Raw genomic sequence first — 27,005 nt, forward strand, 5'->3', positions numbered from 1 at the left:
AAAATGTATCATACTTGATGTCCCTGTGAGATCATAACTCAAGCCCAGAAAGCTCAGCCTCCCATGCAGCTGGTGGGCAATTAGATGGCGAGGTGAGTTTTTCCTTCTGCAAGTATAGTGATGTCTACTTTACACGATCTCATGTGGACAGAGGCATTAGACAAACATGGGTTCCACCTCCCTCTCCACAACCAGTGAGCAGCATGAGAGAAATATAAATGAAGTCCTACCCTACAGAATAAAAAATAAGAGTATTGCACCCTGACAAATACAGAATGTTTCCCTTTACTCAGAGTTGAGGGAAATCATACTATTACACACTTCCCAACAAACTTAATGATACATGATATTCACTTTCCATCCTGACTGGAGTAGTGTTTATCAGATCTCCATCCAGAAATCTTGAAGGCAGAAAATAGTGAGCATATATGCCATTGGGGGTATGAGAAGAAATAGCCACATATAAACCTCAACTTTATCTGAGGCTTTCTGTTTCTGCTTTAAAACGAATGCAAACCTTTGATTCCATATTAAAACCATGCTTACCTAGGAATAACAACAATGACTTGGAAGGATAGACCCCAATCTCAGGCTCTGCGTACCCCTGGCCTGTTGCGGGCACACCCCAGTTTGCGAAGTCCAGGAGCAGGAGTAGGGTTTGCAAGTTTGAAAGATACTTAGGCTTAATGAAAAAAATCTGCCCCTAAACACTTAGGCTCTGTTGAGGAAAATCAAATACAACTTCTAGAGACAGTGTGAGGTCTGTACCCAGCATGGGCACATACAGCTTTAAGATTTCAGAGGCAACATTTACTTCAAATGAGGGAAACCTCCAGGAAGGTTTCACGAGGAGGCAACATTCCAGGCAGCAAGAGTCGTCCTTTGTGTGAGCAGCCAGAGCAGGGTCTACTTTTCAGTCTTTCAGTTCCTCTCTTCCTCCCACATCTAGTCTGCGATCAGCTCACCTCACATCTCTGACAGTGTCCTTATGAATTCTTTTATTTGCTGCAAGTTAGGAAACAAAATTAGGCTTGTTTAAGAATTGTCTTCTAAAGAAGACTCTAAATAAAGACTTTACAGGTAACATTGGTGGGTTTATGTTAAGAGTTGTGTGATGGGTATTTTGGGAATTACGAGGGTATGGAGACACGTTCCAACGTATGAAGTTTCTGAAACCATGCTCCAGATAACAGAGGTAATGCTGTATTGTTTGATCATAATATACACACTGTTTCTTATTTAAAAGATTCCCTTCATCATAGTTTTATTTCAACTTATGGACTAATTCCAAGTTTTTGAATGTCTGATCTTACCTGGGGTTTTTAAGGACATTATATTCCATGAGGATTAAGTGGAATGGGGGTGGGACAGTCAGGGAAAGGGTCTGGAAGGACAGATCAGCTGGTCACACAGAAACTCATATGAGGTCCTTTCAGGCCCAGGAGCTTAAGGTCTAACTGTTGGATGAAGGGAAGCAAGAATGGTTTCAGACCTAATGATGAGCCCAGCCACTGTGGCTTACTGGTTGAGCATCAACCCACGCACCAAGAGGTTGCTGGTTCAATTCCCAGTCAGGGCACATGACCAAGTTGTGGGCCAAATCCCCCGTGTGGGGCATGCAGGAGACAGCCAATCGATGTTCTCTCTTATCGAAGTTTCTATCTCTCTCTCCCTCTCCCTTCCTCTCTCTCTAAAAGAAAAAAAAAACCCTAATGATGAGTTTGGCCTATTAGGTTGCTCATTCTAGCTGGTGATAAATCCTCAACTAAGGACAATGGAATCAGAGGCATTGTGCTCTGGAGACAGTTAGGAAACAGAATTGATAGAACTGGGTGACTAATGGGAAATGGGTTTAGACTGAGCCAGGAGAAGGTGTCTAGATGCCACCCATGTTTTAGAGGGGCTAGAGAAATATAATAATAATGATAATAATGAAAATAAATAATATTATTGAGCACCTGCTATGTGCCTGGTGTAAGACTGAATAAATAAATAAGACATAAATTTTTAATCATCACCCTCATGGAAATTCTTGGAATTTGGTACAATTAGTGTCCCCATTTTACAGATGATGAAACTGAGGCTCTGATAGGTTACCTAGCCTAAGATAACACAGCTTAAAGTGGAGCTGAGCTGGGCAGCACGGGAATGACAAGCAAGCGAGTCGTAATTGCTGTTCTCAATAAGACAGGCATTTAAAGAACCTCCTTATGGGTTGCCAGCATTTTAGAGTACACAAAACACTTTTAAACATGATATTTTAGTTGATCCTCACATAACACTGTGTAATAGGCATTGCAGTCATCATCTTACAAATGAAGTAACTGAGACGTAGAGACAGTGAGTCATTCGTCTAAGATCACATAGCAGGTAGGCAACATGCCTGGTTCAGGTAAGAAAGCTGAGTACTTTGCAGGACACTGTCATTTCTTCTTTCCATGCACCATTGGTGAGATGCTGCCACTGCTCACACTGGGAAAAGTAGAGAAGATAAAGTTCAGATTCTGGAATCAGGCTGTTTAGGTTGGCATCCCATTTCTCCTATGAGACCTTGATCTAGTTTCTTAATTTCTCTGAATTTGTCTTCTTACCCAGGTAATGGGAATAATAAATTCCATCTTATGCTATTTTTATGGGGCTACAGTCATAATTTTAAAAAGATAATTTATGCAAAGTGCCTGGAACCTAGTAAAAGTCAATGGATGTTAGTAGTAATAACAGTAGTTCAAAGAAATAACATGCACTTAGCTATGGAAAAAAATATTAAAATATATAAAATCACATTTGAGATGAACTTGAAAGAATTTCAGAAGGTGTAGAAGGAGCTATACTGGGTTTAGAGGATTAAGACTATTTTTAACCCTGATGATTATTTTTATTTAGGCTGGCAGTAGGGTGTATGAGTAGGAGAGTTAAATTATTGGAAATATATTTAAGAGAAGCAATTCGGCAACCCAATGTAATAATCCTGGTGAGAGTCAACAAGGTCCTAAACACAGGTGGTAGTGGAGGGGATGAAAAGAAGTGATCTGGTCTGAGGTGCTCAGGGCCTGTTAGAAGGGTTCTTCCTACAATGCATCTGGGTTGCTTCCCCACAGTATTATTTGGTGAGTACATAAGAAATGCAAACTCATTTTCTAATTTGACTAAGCAAAAAATCTAATCTGGACAGCATTTGCTGTACTACGGGTACATGCATTGCAGAATCAGGTATAAATGATGGGGGAGCGACATGTTGTTCTGATAGCTGGCACTTGGTTTTATCCTTCGGCGCAGGAAACCTGGAGTTAGTGTATTGACTCAGCCACCTTTGCTCTTCTCTCTGCTTTCTGAGAGGTATTTATTTGTTGACTTGTATGTTTATTTGCACTTTGAGTTCTCAGCTTGACCATAGTCTCTAGAATATTTTTTTTTCAGAGTACATAAATACATGAGATGCAGAAATACCTACACCCTAGCGGTTGTACCTAGTATTTCCATCTCAGATGAATTTTCATTGTTGTCCTGCTGGTAAGCTGAATTAACTTGAAGTAGATGACCACTTTAACATTATTGTTAAGAGTGTTTTAATTTCTCATTTTCTAGATTTAATTGAAGTGGTTAGCTTTTTGTAATGAGCTGAGTCTTTATTCTAGAATAACTTTAGAATGTTTGTGATCTAAAACCCCCTGAAAATCTTGAGAACATGCACGATTAGGGAAAGGAGAGGAGGGGCATTTAGCCTAATAGTCTAAAGGGTATTAGTCAGCATAACATGGGCTGGCTCATCCTGCTCAAGAGTCCTGGGTCCACTGGGACTGTCCACCTCGGGCAGCTGGATGGGGTTTGCAGGTGCTTGTTCAGATTGGAGCAAGGGGCTGGCTTCGGTGATCTGACTGTGGGGTACCCTTCCAGATGAGTACCCTTCCACTCATCCACTCCAGGGGAACATCAGGGACTGAAATCATCTCAGATCCAAGGTGACCAGTGACTGAAATGGTCACAACTGGGTTTTTACTTAATATGTTTCTATTTGGTTTCTGTTCACATGAGCTCAGGTGTCTGGCATTTCCAGAGTTGACAGTCAAAGACTTTCATGTCCTAATGTCGATGAACACAGCCTGGTTAGTCAAACAAGAATAAATATTGAGCTATCACAATGATTCTCATTATCATATCGTATGGTTATAACTTTGTAAGTTTCACTATGTATGAGGCAGCAAGTAATAACACCACTGAGCATTCACATAGTGAGGTCCAGGGCTACCTCACTCAGTGATTGTCACCATAATATTATAGCTCCTCTGCATCTCAGCAAACATTCAAAATGTCCTTAAAAGCTAGAAATAGGCAAATCTGTTTTTAAGTCTGCTACCTCATATATGCCTCATGTGCTCAGAACTTACCTGAATGAATTCTTTAAATGAGCTGTTGATGTCCTATTAGCCACTTTTTTCCTCCTACAGAAATTTATTTTCAGCTGAAAGGTAACTTCCCTATGTGAAATTTACAGGTCTGTCAACCATAAAAAACATTAATGCATAATACATAAACAAAACGTATGTTCTTTTTATTTTTAAAAAAAATGGCAAAAGAAAATAATTTAGTTCCTGATTTCCAAAGGGAGAAGCATGAATTTTGCATTTTTATTTTTGATGCCTTTTTGCCTTTAAATATATGAGATGACTATTAATGCCCATATTCACAGCAGGGGTAGAAGGGAAATGGCAGTAAATTGTAAAGCACATTTACATTACAACAAGGCCCATGGAAGCATTGTAATTCACCCAGTTATTTCAACAGAGGTTTGGACTCCCTCCAATTTAATTTTCTGAAGTTAGGCTGTGCAGCTGGGTCATTCCTGGTCTAATCTGGGAAATGTATCTCTTAAGGCTGCGGATTAGAACGCCAGCCTCCCAGCTGTCACCAAGGAGCACCATTTGCAGCCGTTGAGGTCCGAGGGCAAAGCATCCGAATCACGGTATGTGGACACCGCAGCCTGGCTAGCTGCATAAACTCAGTTGCAAAGAGCAATAATCAATATTTCATGTTTAATGATGCTGAGCTAAAATTAGTATGGATTTTATGTCTTCTACTTTTCCAAATTATGCAAACATTAGTGACCCCTTTTTTAGTGTCCTTATTACACTCCCGTTAAAACGGAGCAGTGGGGGCAGGACATTGGGAAAGCCTGGTGACATTGAACTGAATGATTGAATAGTCAAAAGTGTCCTAAGTAATTTTGGTTTTTAACTTTTGTTCAGTAGTTATCCTCAGGTTAATATGAAATTACCCCCCCCCCAATGATGTATATAAGAGGTACGGGTTTGTCACCCAAAGCCACCCAATGAGGTAAATTACAGATTGCTTCCACACTTTAAGTCACCTTACATGTTCTGGAATATACTGAGAACAAAATGGCCAGGACAGAAGTAGGAATAGTTAAAAGGTTGATGTTTAGACAGAAGTGCACTTTAGAAAAGAACAATTTTGTGTGGACTTCTGATTTTAAACTTGTCTGAAGAACATGTCTGCCTGTTTAGAGACCGGAAGTGGCAGGGACAGAGAACAGGACAACGGTGTTGTTACTGGGCAGGTGAAGGGGCTGGTAAGGGGCCACAGGGAGAAGCCTGTCTAACCTTTTGGCCATATTCTCCTGTTTGTGACAGGAGCAATACCGGCAGGAGTAAGGTGTGAGGAGGAAGACAGACACAAGAGAGCAAAATCCACCACCCGCCACCCAGTCTCACAGGTCACACCCGTCACTGCAGAACATCTCCCATGACAGTGGGAAGCATGGTTTCACCAGCAGTCAACTAATTATCCTCCCTTACAACGCACCTGCATCTCACAGACCCCGTGACTCGGGTTCCATCTGGAGACACGGGGTTAGGAACATGGAATTCTCTGGGCTGTACTTGAACAATTCAACTTATATTTTGCAGAGGGGCCTAGCCCAAATTTCAAAAAAGGCAGAAGTTAGAAATTGTTAGACATTATCCCCTCATCTGGTGGGTCAAACTGAGCCAGAAACTGGGGGTTGGGCCCTTGAGTTGACGACTCTTCTCTTCCGCTCCCTTCTGATTTCATGCCAGGCTGCCCACCCTCAGACTCGGTCCAAAGCCACAGAGCAAGGGACCTGGCTGATCAAGTCCAAAATTATGAGCCTCCCAGAGCACAGAGGAGAGTGGAGAAAAGTCATGAGTATAAATGGGGAGATGCTAGTCAAAGGGTACAAAGTTTCAGTTAGGCAAGATGAAAAAATTCTGGAGATTGAATGTACAACAATGTACTACAGTTAGAAATACTGTAGTGTATACTTGAAATTTGCTAAGAGGGTAGATCTTAAGTGTTCCCACCACACACACACACACACACACACACACATACACACACACAGGACATGGTAACCATGTGAGGTGCTGAATATGTTAATTAGCTTGACTGTGATGATTTCACAGTGTATACATATATCAAATGTACACCTTAAATATATACAACTTTAACAGTCTATTATACCTCAGTAAAGCTGGAAAAATGTAATGTTAAATTTAAAAAATAAGCTGCAGAGTGATTTTAAAAAGTATAAATTGAGGGGCAGAAAAGAATCAGCTGAGGACATACAGCTTCCTGGGATTTGGGGGGTGCCATTAAGTTACTAAGGTTTCTTTTCATCCCAGTCATATCAAAGCATTCAACTCATGTATTCAACTGATATTTACTAGGCACCCCCTAAATGCCTCACCCGGGGAATAGGCACCGTAAGGCAAGTCACCATCCCTGCCTTCGAGGAGCTTGGGGGAGTGGGGAGCCAGGGAAGGAGGTAAGGCTCAAATAGGGATCAGCATAGGTTGCTGAGGAAGCGGGGTGGGTGCCCAAGCCTCCTGTTGAGTTGGGAAAGCTGGAATGGGGGAGGGGAAAGTTGGGGGCGTCCTGGAGGAAGAACGGGAGTGGGCGGTGGAAGAGTTGGGGAAATGCTGTTCTCCAATGGTCAGTAAGAAAGCACGCGAGTTCCGGGACTGCAAGCAGTTGCGTGTGACCAGACTTGGCGACAGAGTGTGCGGGACGCCTGGCGGGGGAGCCTGGGCCCTGGCGCACCAGGCCTCGGCAGAGACCCTGGGATCCCCTGACGGCCCCCGGCGCCGTGTTGCCTTCTAGTAGGGCGTCGCTAGATATAAAATCAGAGACAAAGAGGACTACTGGGAGCAACCAATGCAAGGAACGGCCAATTTGTATATTTTTAATGGTAAATTAAAACAGAACTGTCTCGAAGAGTGAAACTCGGAGCGCAGATCTGTTGAACAAGCTGTCTTCCTTTATCCATCTCCGAGAAAATGAGGACGTGCTTTGGAACTTCGGGGCCAATTGAACTGAAGTGTTTTTGTATAGTTAGCTTAAATAACCAAATGATGAAATCAGTCCTCCAAATTGTCAGCCGAGCAGCTGTTCAGAAAGCTCTTGTTAGTCATTGACCTTATGTTTAATGTGGTTTCCTAGAATGAGGATAGTCAGATTGGATGCAGTGCGCTTCAAAGCCCTCCCCACCTGGGCAGGAGTGGCCGGCAGAGGGCAAAGGCCTTTCCTTCCTGCCCCCCAAGTCCCTGGAGAGAGAAAGGAAGAAAGCACACCACAGGCGCATCTTAGAGAAGAAAGTGCCTGGGCCAACAGCTCAGTCTCTTTCCTAACGATAATGGAGGGGTAAACAAGACAACGTTTATGACCTAAAAAGCCCTCCTGTTTCTCAAGAATAACTAAGCCTTCTTATCCAACCTATTGCCTTTCTGGAAAGTGGCTTCAAGTGTGACCTTTTATATGACCTGGATTTATTGCTTATGTCACTGGAGGTGGGATGGGATATGATGAAGGATTAGGTAAGAGGGATGGAGGCTGGGAGAAATAGAGGGTAGATGGGGAGACTTATTCTTAGAATAAGGATCCAGCGTCTATACTGCTGAAAAGTTTTACCTTGAAAATGGAAAGCCATGTATATGATGAAAAGGAATGCTCTATCTCTATCTATCTGTCTGTCTGTCTGTCTAACTATCATCTACCTGTCTGTCATCTCTCTCTTCCTACCCATTTATCATATACATTAATAACCATGTATAGTACTTGCCTCTACTTACTGTGAAAAACACACATGTAGGAGAGTTAAAATAAAAATAAAAAAAGTTCACACTTTATGTACTAAAGGGGTAGAGTATAACCATATTATTAGCCTGGAAAGAATAGTTCTGGCCATTGAATATTTAATTTAGCATAAGCTTCTGGCAGCCAAGGCAAAATAAACAACCTTGGTGAGACTTACAAGTTGTTATTGTTGATGAAAAGAAGCACATTATATTGAATAAGAAAATATCCCCTAGTACTGAATCCTAAAATCTTATTCTTTTACAGAAGAAAGAACCTGTAGCCAAATGGACAGTGAATATGCAGCAGTTTTGCAGAAATGTCTCCCTCTGAGCGCTGTTATACCAACGCTGGTTATGACAGCAGCAGCCTTTAACAGAAGGAACCTAAGACCATCACCTGCTTCAGCTGTCAGTCTTCAGAATAAGAAAAAATTTAAGACACAGCCAAAATAAAGTAAAACAAAACAACAACACCCGTGCAGTTCTGAACTTTCATAGTTCTATGGCTTCAAGTTAGTATTTTGTACGTAACAGCCCTAGGTTACGGTTCATACTGTCACTTCTGAGTTAAGATTCTTTCAACTGTTTAAAAAAACAAAAACAAACAAGCAAACAACAGAAATCTCAACCAAAAGTGCCTTGAGCAAATGAGAGAATCTGTTGGCTCATGAAACTGAAAAATCCGTCAATATCCTGGTTTCAAGCTGCATTTGACCAGGAGTCCACGGCCTCACCAGGGCTCCGGCTCCTTGGCCGCTTTCCTTGGCGTCCGTCCTCTGTGCTCTGTTATCTTTTCCTCCAGTTAGCTTTTCTCACAACCACAAATACTTCTACTGAAGTTCCAGGAGTCCTCACGTTTCAAAATTCTGTGCTGTCAAATTCGGAGGAAGGAAACAAAATTCTTCTCCAAGCACTAAAGTGAAATTTAAACAATTAACTGGGTACGAAACGAATGTCAAAATAGAATGTTGGGTAAATGAAGCCAGATACAAAAGAAGAGATAATTTCATATGAATTCTAGAACGGGGAGAATTAATCTGCCGTGGTAGAAATCAGAAGAGGGGTGCCTTTAGGAGAGGGAATGGACTGCCCGGGTCACAGCGGAACTCCCTGGGGTGGAAGAAATGTTCTCTATTTGCTTTGAGTGCTGGTTCTACCAGTGTATTCATTTGACAAAACTCAAGGCACTGCATACTCATGATATATGCATTTCACACCCTTAGCAAAGAAAACCCAGTGCCAAGAGAACATGCTGGCTGATATAAGGGGTGACCGAAGTGGACAGACATCAGAAGTGGGGGGACAGGAGTCTACCACATTTGGCCTCACCAGACTGAGAGGTGCTGGTCAAGTTCCGGGTATATTTCCAGGTTGGGCCCAACAACATTAGCTGACTGATTAACTCGTGCATTGTGATAGAAAGAAAGGGATAAAGGCTGACTCCTGTGTTTTGGCTCCGGTATCTAGGTGGATAGTGATACCATTTACTAAAATGAGGTAGAAGTGGTGAGGGAGGAGGTTTGGGTGAGAGGGTATTGGCAGGGAAACCAAGACTTTGGTTTTGAACTTGATAAGTCTGTCAGACACGAACACGGAGCTGTCAAATAGGCTAGTGGATGTATCAGGAGGGAGTCTAAGGAGAGGTCAGGTGCAGATATAAATGTAAAGTTATGGGACTGGTGAGGACCTCGTGACGGGTGAGGACAGAAAGGGAAGAGAAGAGGGCAGAAGCTTGGGACAGGCTGTGGGCATATTTCCAGAGAAGCTAAGATTTTGTGGGAATGAAGAGGTTCTGGGAGCAGCAATAAGGAGAAAGAAGGGTCCCATCCCTCCTCCAGATGCATGTGGGGAAGAAATGAGCAGTCCTCTTAAGAGGACTACTGGGTGTCCGGCCTGTGTGGCTTAGTGGTTGAGCATTGGCCAACGCACCAAGAAGTCACCAGTTCGATTCCTGGTCAGGGCACATGCCCAGGTTGTGGGCCTGATCCCCAATGGGGGCATGCAGGAGGTGGCCAATTGATGTTCTCTCTCATCGATGTTTCTATCTCTCTCTCCTTCTCACTTCCTCTCTCTCTAAAATCAATAAAGGAAAACAAAATTTAAAAAAAAAATTGCTGGGATAAGTGTGATCAGGGACTCAGCCAAGATTGTCATCAGTAAAATCCTCTGTATCCTAAAACTCTTTTCTATCAGTTCATGGACCTTTTTGCTCTAACAAACACTTAGCTGTCCTCAGAACATCAAGGCAGTATTCAGTTAGAACAAAATAATTCAGGGAATGTTCAAAGAAATCGAGGCGATAGAGGATTTTGTTCATGACAGACTGCGCATTCCAAAGGGCTCAGTGGGAAGGTTGGCGGGTTGGGAAGAGGTAGGTGAATGTCCAGGATTCCGGGCTGTACGGTACAGTATGAAGTTGAAGAGACCGGCCAATGAGGGCTGACCCAGGAGTCTTGGATGTCTGGTGGTAGAAGCATGTGGAGACCAGCTCTGATGGCCTCTCAGGGCACATGAGTTAGTCCTAACTAGGGCTTCCTCTTGGCACCTCAGCAGTTTGTGGTGATGAGTCAAGTAGTGTGACCTCAAGAACCGGTGTTCTTCCCAGGACCAGGGCTCAGTGGGCCTTCCTCGAATCCCAGTGGGACGGGCAGTCTCACCAGGAACCTGGGCCCACTTCTGTCAGGTCCCTAAACCAATCGCTGTGGCCAGGGTAATGGGATTATGGAGACTGGGTACCTGAACTTCATGAAGGGATGTGGGCTTGCATCTGTGCATATGTGTGTGCCTGAGTCCTGGGGCTAAGGGGAGAGGTCACTGAGAGTTACAGAGACCAGAGAAGGTGGTCACTGAACAGCCAAAACCAGCCCATGTTCATTAGAGCCCTTCACCCAGCGACCAGCCAACGTAATACAGGTGGCAGAGTAAACTTGAGTGGATGCATCCATATGAACACATCCTCAGTCTGGAAAAATAACAGGAAGCATTATATTTCGTGATGAAAAAGTCACACGTTTGACTAGCAGTATTGTATGCTAATTTGATCAAAGAAGAAATTGTTTTGTGTGTTTAGGCACTTATTCATTGCAAAGTCTGGAACATTTAATGGTGTATTATCTCAATTTTACTAATAATTATCCTCAAATATTATTGCCCATATGTATATGGGTCAACTTGTAAGACAATTCTTTTTTTCCCCCCACAGGAAGAAATGAAAAGATTGCAGAATCCTTTAGAACAAGTTAATGATGGAAAATATTTACTTGAAAAGTAAGTAAAAAAAAAAAAATCTAAAGGAAATTCAATGATTTGTAAGGTTGAAAAGCGTGTATGAGAAAAATACTACCTGGCAAGGCAGAAATGAATAAGTAATTTGACAGTTTCCTATGTTATCATTGTGGTCAGGACCCAGCTGTGTGTCTCATTTAAGGTACAGTTAGATAGATTTATGACTAGTTGAGATCCGATACACAAGCCATACTGATTAGCAGAGTAATGAGATGCTGGAAGATATCTCTGGTGTGTGTGAGAGCTTGAAACTTAACCCTGCCCTGCCTTTGACTTCTAATCAGGATGTGTATCGAAGGCAATCATAAATTTGTAAAAAAGCACAAAGGTCACACAAAAACGAATAGAATGAACATTCAAAATAATACTGCAGAGTGGAACAAATCTGAGCTGGGGAAAAAAAAAAGGCAAGAAAGAAAGAAACAAAATTGAACAGAGATAAAAGTGAAGTCTTCCATTTAGGTTTTTTTTTTAAAAAAAAATTGTACAATTAGAGCATGTGAGAGATATATTCTGATTTCAATTTGTGGGTAAATGTTAAGAGATTCTATCTCATGTTAACATGGGCCCATGATTTTATATGGCTTTTAAAAATATTACCACAATATTTAACTGATTAGTAGTCATACATTGTCAAGATAAAAGAAGAAAAAATTGACGATCCCTTATTGAGCATTTACAGTGTCTGGCAGTGAATGCTGCAGATACCCCCGCATGGAACTCTGACTGCAGCCTGTGATACAGGCATTATTTTCTCCACTTCACAGACAAGGAAAGAGGCTCGGAGCCTTTGCTCTCGTGTAGGAAGGCTCAGCTGAGAGTGGGGAGGAGGGGTGGGACTCAAACCCAGGTCTGAATGCCACCAGAGCCCCTGCTCTCAACCACCCACGGAGTCTGCAAGTCAAGCCCATGTGGGTGTCACGCTTGGCCCTGGGCACCACATCTTTTTATAAAATATTTTTTTAGAGTGGGAGGGTGGGAGAGAGAGATAGAAACATGGATGTGAGAAACATTGATCAGCCACCTCCTGCACGCCCCCTACTGGGGATTGAGCCCGCAACCCGAGCAAGTGCCTCGACCAGGAATGGAACCAGGACCTCTCAGTCCATGGGACGACGCTCAGTCCATTGAGTCACACCGGCCAGGCTGGGCACCACATTTTTTTTTTTTTTTTTAATCCTCACCCGAGGACATTTTTCCATTTTTTGTTCAGCTAGAGCGGGAGGGAGAGAGAGGAAGAGAGAGAGAGAGAAACATCAATGTGAAGGGACACATCGAGTGGCTGCCACCCGCACGACCAACCAGGGCCGGGGACAAACCGCAACCGAGGTACGTGCCCTTAGCGGGAACCGAACCCAGGTCTCTCTGGACCGCAGGCTGACGCTCTAACCGCTGAGCCAAACCGGCCAGGGCTGGGCACCACATTTTAAAGGCACGTTGGCATCCCCAAGAGCACCAAGGGGGTCCGTTAAAATTGCGAGGATTCTGAAATCATGTGAAACTGCTACAAAGAACTGAGGATGGGAGGCTGGAGAAAAGAAACCTCGGAGGGACCCAATGGCTAACCTTAAACATCTGAAGGAATTTGCCTTTAAAGGGGGGCTAAACTGCTCTTCTTGCTCTGGAAAGAAGAATAAGGATCAATGAGAAGCATTTATGGAGAAATAGGTTCGTGGCTAAGAAAAAGAATAGCTTTTATAAAAACTCAGCCTGCCCAACAGAATGGGCTTCTCAGTTAAAGAGTGAGCTGATGGAGGCGGGAAGGGACCAAAAGGGTGTCAATGACCCTCCATCCGAGAAGCTATCGAAAGCATTCTTGAAAATGGGAAACCTTAGACTTTATTCCTCTTTCTGCTTTTTTCTGGCTTTGTGGGTCTGGAAAAATTACTTAACCACCCTGAACCCCACTTTCCCCGTCTTTAAAAATGAAGATAATAACACTGGCTTGACAACCCGTTGAGAGCGTTAACTGAGACACTCATGACAAGCTTGCCCTCAAAGTCAGCTCCTTCCCTTCCCTTGTGGGTGGGGGTTTGGACTGAGAGCTTCTCAGCTTTATTCCACCTTCGTGATCCCAGGCATCTGCTATGCCACCACTTGAAGGACAGCGTCAGCCCTCTGATCAAACCAAGTTTCTGGGTTATCTATGGATTTAATTGTTCCTTGTTATGTCTGTTCTCATTAATATGCACACATAAGAATAAAATTGTTCAATTTTTCTACTCCTACTTACCACCACCATCATTAGCTCTATGAAAGCAATAATAACCGAAGCGTTTTTTTGCTGAACTAGAAATAAGATTTTTCTTCTATGGAGATTAGTGTTTAATGACATGAGATCAGTAGTATTTCACCCGGGCTGCACTTAGAATCACCCAGGGAGATTAATAAAAATGTCCTGGCGTAAGCCCCGCCCCTGACAAATTGAATCTGAATCTCTGGGGTGAGGTCCTGGGATCAGTATTTCTTAAAAGCTTCCTGCGTGTGACTCTAATAAGGAGCTGGGGTTGAGAACCGGTGGTCTAGATGCATTTTAGATTCCGTTTGGTCATTCAATAATCTTGTGCAGCTTAATTCTCTGAGGACATACTCTCTCTGTGATGGTCAGCCCATTTATCTATTAAATCTGAATCTGCTGGTTTTTCATTATTGATTTTAATGTAAGAAGTGAACTGCAAAAGTTTTTTCTGCTAATTGACCACAGCTCTATATTAAACTCTCCCTAACACCAGCAAGTACCTGTCCCTCTCCCTGCTCTCAGGAAGATACGTGAAATTAATGGTATACACGTGGGCTTCTGCCTCTTCCCCTCCCCTGTTCGTTCCTTCTCTCGACATCCAGAGACCCGAGAAAGCTAAAAGCTTCTGGAAAAGGCCAGTCTGCTTTGCATGCTTATTTTTTCCAGTCATGACTTAGGAATTTCAAGGATGGGAATTAAAGTTCCCCTCATAGCACACAGGCCAATGGGGTAAGCGTCCCTTTCATGCTTGCCCAGGACAGAGGGAAGACAAACAATGATGGCCTGCCCCAATAACTAGACCCATTTGCTGAAATTCTGGAGATTTTCCTGGTCTGCTTTAGGGCAGGGCTGTGTCCTTGAAAGCTGTCAAATTTGATTGAAAAATTGGTGTACTTTGAGTGAGCAGATTAAGCATTTCATTATAGCTGTATCTGACTTAGGTGCTGATGTAAATCATCTCAGCTACTTGAAATGACCATAAGTTAAGTGATAGTGGTGTCATAGCCTTGATCGGTTATTCCCCCTTGGAACATTACATTTATTCTGAATGCTCAACAGGGTTTGTGGTAGGGAGTCAGTGTGAGGGGAGGGCAAGCTGCAACTCCATTCTACTTGAGGCCGCGTATATGGCCAATTGAGTGCATTTGTGTGTGTGTGTGTGTGCGCGTGCACACACACACACACACACACACACACCCCAAGGCCAATAAACAGAGAAGAGCAATTAATTAGGAGACTGCTTATGACTCTATTGCTTTTGATAATCATTTATGAACTTATGTAAGACCTTAGGCTGACAGGTAATTTTTATAAATACAGGAGTAGGCTGGGTCTTTGGTATGAAATGTGATCACAAGTTGCCTATTCTTCTGACATGTAATCATGTCATGACCCACAGGGAACTACTGATGCCACACCTTGAAGTTACCCAGTTTATGCCTACAGGTATCCGTGGTTTATAGTTTGTTGAGGATGTATAAATTGTAACCCAAAATTATCAAGTGTGTTCATATTATTAAAAATGTCCTCTTTATGTCTGGCCAGTGTGGCTCAGTGGTTGAGCATCGGCCCATGCACCAAGAGGTCATCAGTTCGATTCCGGTCAGGGCACATGCCCAGGCTGTGGGCCCGATCCCCAGTAGGGAGCACGCAGGAGGTGCCCAGTCAGTGTTCACTCTCATCGATGTTTCTATCTCTCTCTTCCTCTCATTTCCTCTCTCTAAAATCAGTAAAGGGAAAAAAAATGTTCTCTTTATGAAAACTTGAGCTCTGTCTCCGGTTGCCGTACACCTGCAGGTCCCACAATGCCTCACCAACATTTCTATTGCTCAATTTGATAATTTGTCATTTAGGGGTTTAATTTAGAAAATCTTAAAGTATCCTTGTTATAAGTCTGTTGTACCTACAAGAACATGGAATTATAGCACTGGCTGGTTTTCTCAGTGGTTAGAGCATCCACCCACGAACAAAAGAGTTGCGGGTTTGATTCCGGTCAAGGGCACATACCTCAGTTGCGGTTTGTTCCTGGCCCTGGTCAGGGTTGTATGGGAGGCAACCAGTTGATTTTTCTCTCTCACATTGATGTTTCTCCCACTCTCTCTCCCCCTCCCACTCTGTCTGAAGATAAATGGGGAAAAAAAATATCTTCAGGTGAGGATTCAAAAAAAAAAAAGAACATAGAATTATAAAAATAAGACTCTACATGCCCACCAACCCTTGATTAACATTTACAATTACTTAAGATTCATCTTAATTGTAAAACCTTAAGAACAGGGGCCATGTCTAGAGCTTTCACTGTGCTCTCCCCCATTCCTGGCACGTAGACTACATTCAACATATGTGTAAGTGAGTGAATAACGGACCCTGAATACCGACAGCACAGAGCAGGTGGGAATGTTTTTTCCTTTGCCCCTCAACTTCCCAGCTGAGTAATTACAAAGCGATCTTGGGCCGAGAGCACCACCTAGCGGCCATGTGTGAATTTATCTGATGTACCATGTTTTCCCCACTTGGTTATTCCTTTCTAAAGAGGGGAAGGTAAGTGCATTATCCTAATAATGCCTCTGGCACAGTGTCTTTTCTTAGCTTTTTCTTTTCTCTACTATCACCAAAGTCGTGGTCCTCATTATCTGGTCAATTGGAATCCCCCCTAAACATTTCCCTTTGTTTGCTGTGTTCACTCCCACTGCAGACTATCCCTAAATATCCCATTCGGGGCATCACCCTGATCACCCTGCTTCAAGTGCTGTATGTCTCCCTGAAGCAACGATTTCACACTTTAGCTCACAACCCACCAAGGGTTTGTTAAATCAACTTGGTCTTAGAAAAAATGTGAAATGTAATTTAAAATATCACAGAACAGTATCTGTAGTTGGAGAAATAATGTTTCTTGAAACGTTTGTTTCCATTTTAAACACACACACACCCTTACCTCATGCATGTGTATTGGATTGGGCTGTCAAATACTTTACGAATGAAAATCACAATCAGTAGAATTAAGTTTAATAAGTCTAATATTAAAATCCTCCAAGCAGTACTTTGTGGTAGTGAGATTTGAGTTTCAATGTGGTTTCTTCTGAGTTTAACATAATCTCTCTGAACTTCAGATTTCTCAGCTGTACATTAGGGAAAATAATACTTAGCTGATACAGGCTACTGTGAGAATTAAATAATACATGTGAAATGTCTCTGACTGTTTTATACACATCCTATGGCCAATGATTATTTGTTTTCTGTTTATCCAAACTTATTTCCTTTATACTCCTATGTGTATCCTCTACCTTCATCAAATAGCTCTCTTTATGATCTAAAAATAGCCTGAATTTTTCACCTCTACTCCTTTATTTTAAAATCTTCCTCATATGTATTACCTTTTACTTCAAAATTTAGCTAATTCCTGTTCACTCTTCAAAACCCAACCCATGTGACACCTTTCCCCTGAAGCTTTCGTGGACCATTGTAGCGCCCAGCGGTTGTCATGTGTCTCATCGGAGGCAGGGACTATACCTGTGGTCCTCTGACTTTCCCTAGGGCAGAGATCCCTGCTTTATTCATAGTGGGAGCTTTGGAAAAGCTTACAAGATAAAGGGAGGAAAGATTCGATGGCAGTGCCACCACTGGGGACGAAAGAGATCCTCTCCACAAATGAGCAGTTGGACGTTGTCATGGGCTTTATAACATTTTTGTTATGTTTTTTCTTCCCCTGAAATGGTTCAGTATTCTGCCTTCTTCACTTAAGGGAAATGATTTGCATGCCTTAGATATGAACGTTGAGCTGAGTGGCGGAAATGAAAAGAATAGAAAAGATAACAGGCAGAAAAATTTTATATACCTATGGTACGGTTATTTATCTATCTTCCAGCAATAGGAACTTTAAGGATTCTGTTAATAAGTTAAAATGAAAAAATTGAGTACATATCTGCTTTTAAAAATAAATATAAATTGGCAGTATCACTGCTATAAATGTAAAATTTCTGGATGACGCTGTCTTGAGACATTATTTCTGTTCGCAGCCACCAGTTGGCCATGGATATGGAGAATAATATTGAAAAATATCACCTCAATCTACAGCCCTTGGAATCCAAGGTGAAAATGTAAGTTGTTTCAAAGTTCACATTAAAGCAATAGTTTTAAAGTTCTTGTTTTGTTAACTTCTGAACTCCTCTGGAGTTTTGTGGTATAAGAATTACACATTTATTCATTTTCCTTGTGTGTGTAACACATTCTTTCCTCTCTGGTCTGAGCAGCACAAAGCTGTTCTGGGTACACAGCGCCATCTCCTGGGCATTGCGGAGAAGTACTTGGTGGCCATGACTTCGTTTCCTGGTTTTCTCCTTTCAGGCTGAGGGCCGTTCTCCCATTTCCACTGGCATTTCCACTGACTTGGTTAATTCCATCTGGGAAAAACATGGTTATTTTCACCTCAGCCACTTCTCTCTCTCTCGCTCGCTCTCTCTCTCTCTCTCTCTCTCTCTCACACACACACACCACCCTGTCAACTTTCTTCTTTCTTCCTGCTCCCAGTCCAGCTCTCATTTAAATATTTTGAAAAAAAAAAACAAAAACGTACCTTGTTTTTCTCACTTCCTACCCTTTTATTTTTGATTCTCTCTCACTAAGGCAAAATATGAGTCCTCTTTCCCCACTTTGTATGACTCTTGCATTAAAAGCAAGATAAAAAAAAAACACCTCAATATTAACAAAAGTGAAACTGATAAGATACAAAGTGAGACAGGCATATTATAGAACAAAAGGACAACCTTTTAAAATCATTTTTTAAGTAGAGAAGGGGCTTGTCATAATTGCTTAGAAGCAATCTTCAACTGTCCCTGCCTGCTCTCTGTGACCCTTTCCCTTTCTGATTTCCCTTCAGGGTGCACATAAGAATTGCCACTGAAGGTGTGTATCACACACACACACACACACACACACACACACTCAGCTTAACGTTCCGAGAAGCATGTTCTGAGTTATTAAGTACTTGGCCAGGATCACTGATCATTTGCACAAAGCCCAGAGGGATCTGTAAAGAAGCCACCCAAGGAAGGGAGGCTTGAGGTGTACGACTCTGCAGAACAGTAAGCCATTGCTGGGTTTAGGAATTGAGGCAGACATGATGCAGATATATAATATCCTGCTGGATAAAAGCAAATATGAATACACACCACTATAAATCTACGCGAACCTTGTTTATCAGTGGCAAGCTTGCCTCTGAGCGAGGACACAGGGCCACTCTCAAGGTTTCTAACCCCCCCCCCACCCCCCCAGGAAGCTCTGTGTTACACTTACTGAGTGAATAAAGGATCAGACTACCAAATCATTTTATGTAAGCAGTGTGTCAGCTTCACTACACAAGAGGTTAGTTTCCACCCCTAAGTTGCTTTATCCTTAGGAATTTTTCTCTTACGATAACTTCCTCTTTCATGAAAAAGGGCTGGAAAGGAAAGTTGGCTGGGTCAAAAATGAGAGCATTTAATTTGAATGCTGAAATGAAGCCAGGAAACTTCCCTGTTGTTTCTGAGTTGTCATCGTCTCTGGTATGAAGAGGCACGGAGCAGGTGCCAGGAAGAGGAACAAGCAAAGACCTCTGCGCCGGAGATCCTAGCCTGCTCAGAAAGTCTGGGGTGTTGTGTGTAGCTGGTTTGATGGAGGAGTCTCAGCTCAGTGAGGTGCAAGCTGAGTGGCTTTATCTCTTCTAATAACTCTGGACCGCATCTCCACTCACTGGAGGGGGATGAGGGAGAGAAAAACTTAATCTTGCCCAGTAATGGAATTTGAGTCCCACTGGAGAATTTAGTCCAGTTCAGTGGCTCTCGTCTAATCTGGTTATTAAATTCCTAACTGTCATGACGGGTTAAATAGCTCCCCTCCACACATGCCAGACTTTTCCTACAGCATGCGGGCTGCTCCCCTCCTTCCTTCTCCCTTCTCTCCTTTCCACTGCCCCCTTCCTCCTCTCCTCCTGTCTCCGTGTCACCTCTCTCACCACCGTTTGCTAAATACTAAGGCTGGCCCAGCTTTCTCATTGATGTGAGCACTCAAGCTCCCAGACAGGTGCTTCCTTTAAAATAATTCTAAGGGGCTATTTTGTTGCCTCGGGAAGGGGTGTTGGCTCTCCCCTGAGCACCCCGTCAATGGTGTAGGTTGCATCCCTGCTCTGCTGGCACCCCCCCAGGATGACCTTGACATCCTCCACAGGGAGAATCTTGGCATGTCCCTATCTCTCCCCATGCCCCAAGGGACTTCTTTAGACCCACAGAGCACTGGGTATAAAAGATAGGGCCTTATCCCAGGTTGCTGGGTCACTGTCAAACTTCACAGGCTTTTTCTTAGGGTCCTCTGAGTTCTGTTGGTGGGACTCAGGTGACAGAGAAAACTGAGGTTACTACATCACAAAATCTTTTCCAGAAACTCTCCTCTCCCTTCCCTGATGAGGAGGAGCAAGTAGTAGGTTCCAAGGAAGGTTCTCTGGACAGTCCAGCCCCTACAAGTCCTGAGGTGGGATGTACCTTGGCAGGTCAATCTCTGAACATAAAGGATAAAGCAAGATGAGAACTTTACTCGGGAGTCAGCTGCCTTTACTGTATACCTGCCCTTGCAGCAACCCAGGTTGGGGCTGGATGGGTCAGGAAAGTGTCTCAGTTGTTTGCTGATACTCAGGACAACGTAAAAAGGAAAGAACTTGATTAAGAAAGCCTAAACCCACACGTTGCGTGCAAAGTGTCATTGGAAGGAAGCAGAGGACTATGGGCAAAGAACAGAGTTGGGGGTGGAATTTTGATGACATGTCAGGAAGGGTGCGTCGCCTGGTTCATGAATGTTAAAAGGCAATTTTGAGTTTTAGACTTGGAAGATCAAAGGACTGCTTCAAAAGGGCAAAAGCAATCAAGACTGCATAGCTATTAATAAAAAGTCATTTTGGGGAGTTAAAAGGCAGGTTTTCTGAAGATCAAGCAAAGGCAAGCCTCTCAAATCAGAATATTTAGTTAAAGCAAAAGTAATGCTGAAAGACCACAGTGAAGGCTCCCCGCGCAGCTCTGAGACTGGAGGTGAATGTGTTAAGAGCCAAGGCTGGAGCTGGTCTGGGGATGACACGCCCCAGAGGAGGGCAGGTTTAACACAGGGGTCAGACCGCAAAGGTCGGGAACAGACTCCCCAGATCCCATCAGACCTCTGCCCTTCCACGGCAGGGTCACAGCCCGCGTGTTGTAATAAGATCTGAAATGCATCTTTCGAGTGCAAACCATCATTTAAAAGTTGTTCATTTCCCTGGCTGGTTTGGCTCAGCAGTTAAAGCATCAGCCCATGGACCAGAGAGACCCAGGTTCAATTCCCAAAAAGGGCACATACCTTGGTTGCAGTTTGTCCCCAGCCCTGGTTGGGGTCGTGTGGGTGGCAGCCAGTCAATATGTCTCTCTCACGTCAATGTTTCTCTCTCTGTCTTCCTCCTTGTCTCCCTCCTGCTCTATCTGAAGGAAATGCAAAAATGTCCTTGGGTGAGGATTAAACAAAAAAAGTTGTTCATTTACTGTGTCAATCCCTCTCCTTATGTTTTAACAATATATTTATTTTGTGATGAACAGCATAATCTATCAAATCCAAATCATCTTTTAAAAGTCTGCTCATTAAATTGCTCAGTTCCTCTCATCTTTTAGTAATGTTTTATTTAGTAATAAAACATTTAGATTCTAAAAGGGACACACACATAAACAAGAAAGAAGACAATTCCCCCCAAAATTTAAAAGGTAATTTTCAATACAGCCTTATTAAATTGCATTTGTTTAAGAGTGATGCCTGTCAGCTTTAGTCAAATGATTAATAAAAGAGAAGCTGAGGGCACAGACTTTGGAGTTGGAGTGACCTAGGCTGGAATCCCAGCCCTGCTCCCTGCCCATGGGGTCACCTTGGGGTGACACTCCTCTGTAAAATGAAAATGCTAATCATGTCTTAAAGGAGAATAGTGACCTTTCAATGAGAAAATCCAAGAAAAGCATTTAGCCTAGTGTGTCTTTTCCATGCAATTGTACCTTTTCCAAACACATTTTAATTTCAAATCGGGCTAATAAAATAAGGCCAGGAAAGATCATCAGAAATCCAGTATATCCTATCAGTGTATATGATTTGCACATGTTACTTAAAAATATTTGAAAGAGTTTGATATTCTTAATAATCATGATTTATCCAGGAGCTCTGTTTGTCAAGTTTGGGGCTAAGTGACTTAGATACCTTATCCTTGACCTCTTGCAAGAATTACAGAGAAGCTATTGTTATTCCCATTTTGTGGATAAGCAACCCGTAGGCTAATAAGTTCAATCTTTTGCCCAAGGCCACAGCTCATGAGATATAAAACTGAGCAAGAACCTATATCACTCTAAACACATTTAATTTCTGGGGGCAAAATCATGAACCCGCCTTCACCAGTGAGCACAACATAATCTACAGCTACATGGGGAACTACTTCTAAAAACAAACTCCCAATAACTGGCGGAGCTACCCTTCACATTGATCAAACGAAATGCAAACCACACAGAAGCAGGTGGAAAAGGCTGTCACCCCCGCCCTGCAGCGCAATGATTCACGGCTGGGAGAAAACTCAAAACCCCAGCTTCTCCCTGAGGAGCGAAGGGTCACACCTCACATTGGGCACCCCGCCTTTTTTTTTTGTTAAGATAGAGTGGGAGGGAGAAAGAGGAAGAGAGAGAGAGAGAGAGAGAAACATCGATGTGAAAGGGACACATTGAGTGGTTGCCACCCACACGACCCAACCAGGGCCGGGGACAAACCGCAACCGAGGTACGTGCCCTTAACGGGAACTGAACCCAGGTCTCGCTGGACCGCAGGCCGATGCTCTAACCGCTGAGCCAAACCGGCCAGGGCGGGGCACCCCGACTTTTAAGACCAGCCGGTAGGATGAGCCCCCCAAACATCTAGGAGACCCCCAGGGCTGTGGTGAGCTGAGGAAGAGCTGTTTTTTCCGAATTCTCACACCAGGATGTTTTTTATTTTACTGATTCCAGAGAGAGGAAGGGAAAGGGAGAGACCTCGGTTGCTTCCCTCCCGTGCACACCGCGCGACTTCGGTGTGTGCGAGACCGGGCATCGAACCCGCCACCTCTTGGACCAGATCCAATCAACTAAGCCGCCGCCAGAGCTCAGGATCAGCTCTCCAAGGGCTGGTCACACTCCCTGCCTCAGGCCTGCGCAGAAGCAGCCCTTTGAAAAGCTCTCGTACTTTGGGGGAAGGAGACTCCTTTTCTCAGTTTAAACCATTGGTCCGAGGGGCAGGGCCTGCTGGGCAGTCTCCGGGCATGGGGGCTGCCGGTGCCATCCTCTGGCCTCCATCTGCCTTGCTAAAGCAGGTAGGTGCCATCTTTTCTGTGTTCTTTGTTTCTTTCTTTTTCTTTTTCTTTTTTCTTTTTCTTGTTCTTTTTTTCAGTAAGTGCCGTCTTTGCACTACCCCTCCGCTGGCCGGCCAGCGAGCACCGGATTCAGGCCCCCCTCCGGCGTACTCCAGAGCACCAGAACCCGCACGGGGCGCTTCTGAGCATGCTCTGTGCCCTGGTTTTTGTGTCTGGCGACCTGGTTTTGGGGACGGGTGTTTTGCGTTGCTGGGCCCCACTGGACTGTGATAGTCAGAGAGCCGGTTCTCCGCCGCCCACCCCTCCCTGGACCCTGCAGGTAGCAGCGGACACGTGCCCGTCGTCCTGAGAGAGGCCCGTCTGTCGCTTGTCCCGCTTGTCCGGGAGCTGTGGCCTGGGCAGCTTCAGCCTTGCACACTTCAGGGAGCAGCGGGGGCTCTCGGGAATGACGGCGGTGCACGCAGACCTCGGCTCTGCCCTGCCTCACCCAGCGCACCGTATCTTCCAGAAAACAGCGAGTCTGGTGCCCTGAGTTTTGTGGCTGCCCCCAGGGAACACGTCTATACCCCCCAGCTCTGGTGGCCAGTGGGCCTTACACTTTTAGGTCCCGCAGGATGGTAACCAATGGAGAAGTCGTTCTTAAACGGCTACCAACCCCCAAGACACAGCAAGAGGCCAGAGGCCCAGGAGCTCGGTGTTCTGCGAAGGAGGCCTGGTAGCTTCGAATGAAACACAGGCTTCGAATGAAACACACATGAGGGCCGACTGTACACCTTTCCCCAGACCCGTGGGAGGGCTGGCGCTGCCTCCGCATTCTCTCTGCCTGTTCCCGAGCGCAGCATCTCTGAGGGGAGCGCTCACACATGTCTGGTTCCCCAGTTTTTACATCTGGTGCCCTGGTGTTTGTGGCTGCCACCCCGGGGGATACCCCATGATTTCCTAGCTGTGGTGCCCAGGGGGTGCTTGAGTTCTTTGGACCCCAGGGACTAGGACTAACAATTGCAGAGACAGTTCTTGACAGCCCCCCCCCCCCCAGGGGGCACCGCATAGACCGTCAGTTGGCACGCTCTTTCTGTGAAGGAGGCTGATCCATCTGATGCATGGAAACCATCCCAGAGAGTTAAGTAAAAGGAAGACACAAAGGAATGTGTTCCAAATGAAAGAAAATGATGAAACCTCAGCAAAAACATTCATGAAATGGAGATGATTTACCTGATAAAGCAAGGCGCCGAAGTCAGGAATTACCAAGCGGGCAAATCTGGAGTGGAGGGGAGGCAGGCTGGACACCGGATGCCGGGGAAATCATGCTGCCTGCACTGGTGACCTGGACTGGCATTGGGCAGGTCTGTGTCAGGATGCAGGCTTGGGACAGACACCAGATAATGAAAACATGTACCTCTGTTAGGGTCGCGGTTAGCTGCATGCAGAAAATCTAACTAACAGAGGCTTCAACAGGCAGGGGTTCTGCTTATCCACTGAAAGTCAGAACGTGACTACCAAGCCCACCGCCTCGCGCCTGCTGCATTTCTGTGTTGCTGAACCATGAGGAGGGAGCACAGTGCAGCGGGAGCAGGGCATCTGGTTCAGGTGTTGGCTGTCTGTCAGTTAGTTCCCGTCTTCTTCCTTGAAACGTCGCCAGGACTATTATTTCAGTAACAGAAACTCAGCCCAGACTAGCGTGTATAAGAAGAGATTGTGTTGGAACACCTAACAAAATGCCCAGGGCCTAGGGTGCTTCGAGTGCAGCTAGACCCAGGTGGTCAAACAAGGCCGTCAGACATCTCTGCTTTCTTCTTCCACCACTCTGCTCTTCACATCATTGCTTCATCCTCACAGGGGCTCTCCCAACCTATAGCCAAGTGGCCATGGACAGCTCTGGGCTTATAACCTACCAGCTGAAAATCTCCAGGTGACAAGCCGGACTTCTTGCTCCATAGTCTTGCATTGGCCTGACTTGACATGTTATTGCCCTCTGGTTTGTCAGCTGACACACAGGCTGCTCCCCACAGTGGAGGGGTAAGAACTGTTTCACCCAGTGCTCATGGATTTAGGGTTGGTGGGTCCCCAAAGGAAAATGGGTCCCAGAACAGAAAGAAGGATAAATTAATGTCGGGCAGGCAAAACCTGTGTGATGGTGCCCTCCTCACGGCTCACCTGTGGTAGGATGGAGCGGGAGGATACACACTGAAAGAGCTATGTGTAATTAGCTGTCGTCTCCTGAGACAGTCAGATATGTGGCCCTTGGATGGCGCCCTCTTTTTCCCATGCCCAAATCCAGTCTACTTGGGTAATGATGTATTTTGAAATTTTAAAAATGATTTAGTAACATTGAAGAACTAGTAACTTGCGTGTAAAAATCCAGATTTCTGACTGTTCTTGAAAAGGTGAAAGGTCTGGCAACAATCGACTTCTTTTTGGCTAGAAGAAGCAGGTGCTGCCCAGTCAGCCCTCAGCCTGGCCTCGGGTGACATCTGGGATCCCCTTCCTATCTTTAATATTGTCACATTCTCCTGTAAATTAAAAAGGAAGAAAATATCCATTGAGTTGGAAGAAAAGAATATTGACTTCTTAATCTCTGATTTAAGGAACACTGGCCCATTCCTCTCCCAACTCCACAGAACTGGGAGGGGACAGAGGAGGCTTCAGTGCAAGTTCACCTCTGCAGACTTCGCCTCAGTTTGACCAGCTCGGTTTGGTTCTTTAAAGGTGTCACACTGCCCTCTGGTGTTCACCAAACTAAAATGTAATATCTCAAGTGGCCACTATATTTTACATTTTCTGCCTATATTTTCTGAATAATCAAGGTGAGAGAGAGAGAGAAAAAAAGAGAGAGAGAGAATTCTATTTTTTTTTAAAATCCTCATGCGAGGACATTTTTTTTCTATTTTTTGTTTAGATAGAGTGGGAGGGAGAGAGAGGAAGGGAGAGAGAGAGAAACATCGACATGAAAGGGACACATCGAGTGGCTGCCGCCTGCACCATCAACCAAGGCCAGGGACAAACTGCAACCGAGGTACATGCCCCCAGCGGGAACCGAACCCGGGTCTCTTTGAACCGCAGGCTGACGCTCTAACCGCTGAGCCAAACCGGCCAGGGTGAGAATTCCATTTTTAAAAAATCACTTTGACTATGTCACAGGTTTTTAAGCCCTTGATGGCCAGTTTGACAGTCTTCAGGTAACTTCGAGTGGCAGCATTGTCAGCAGGGCCCTGGGAGACACTCCGCACTTGCAGCTCTTCAGAGAACATGGAAATCACTAGCAGTCTCCAAAAGCTCAATAGTCCTAATAAAATGGGTCCTGGAAGAAGCAACAAGACTCAGGCATGGAATCTTACAGGACTTTTTTGAGCTTGTGTGTACAGTCTTTAAACCAAAGACAAATAAGTAAGGATGCATTTTGAGCAAGCATTGCATGATAACACAGTGATCACATATAACACAAGCCAGAGTCAGATTTTCTTTTCATGGAACCTGAAATATATATAATTTGGAGGGCCCTTTAAAAAACTAAAACATAGCTCATTTGGCAAGTCGTGCAAACCATGAAGAGCCCCTTGAAGCTCTGGCAGAAGCTGCGGGCCTCTGAGAGACAGGGGCCTCCCACCCAAAGGTATTGTTTCACTGCAGCTTCTGGATGTTTCTTTGAGCATTATAATTCGCAGAGTGTTAATAAGTTAGGGAACACGAACAAACTCAATAATGTGGTAGTGTTTTTTTGTGCTCTTTATATCCTCTGACTGTTTAAAATTGATGGTCTTTGAACCGTTCTAGCCAATAGAAGGTAACTCAGGTTGTTCATACAAAAGCAACTTTAATCACTTTAGGTGTATGTGGAGGACTTAGAGAGGATCGGATGCTTCCAGGAGTCTAGAAGAGATGGTGAAAGAATTAGTGCAATTGTTTTAAACGGCTAAATCCCGACAACTGGTCTTCATGTTCGGCTAACTCCCAGGAGAGGGCGATTGTGTTCACTGATCCACTGTGGAAACCTAGACGTTAATCTCAAAGATTA

The 27,005-nt window shown here is 44.3% G+C and overlaps 1 protein-coding gene across 1 annotated transcript in view; it reads left to right on the forward strand.

Moving 5' to 3' along the window:
- The first annotated feature begins 7,477 nt into the window (after nucleotides 1–7,477).
- LOC118617186 (schwannomin-interacting protein 1) overlaps nucleotides 7,478–27,005 on the forward strand; it is a 545,098-nt gene continuing 525,570 nt past the window's right edge. Inside the window, exons 1-3 of the mRNA XM_036242900.1 lie at nucleotides 7,478–7,486; nucleotides 11,314–11,378; nucleotides 17,649–17,729. Of these exons, the coding sequence (XP_036098793.1) occupies nucleotides 7,478–7,486; nucleotides 11,314–11,378; nucleotides 17,649–17,729 (155 nt within the window). The remainder of the gene's footprint in view (nucleotides 7,487–11,313; nucleotides 11,379–17,648; nucleotides 17,730–27,005) is intronic.

The sequence above is a fragment of the Molossus molossus genome, unplaced genomic scaffold (genome assembly GCF_014108415.1).
Source record: "Molossus molossus isolate mMolMol1 unplaced genomic scaffold, mMolMol1.p scaffold_m16_p_5, whole genome shotgun sequence".
In the NCBI taxonomy this organism is placed as follows: Eukaryota; Metazoa; Chordata; class Mammalia; order Chiroptera; family Molossidae; genus Molossus; species Molossus molossus.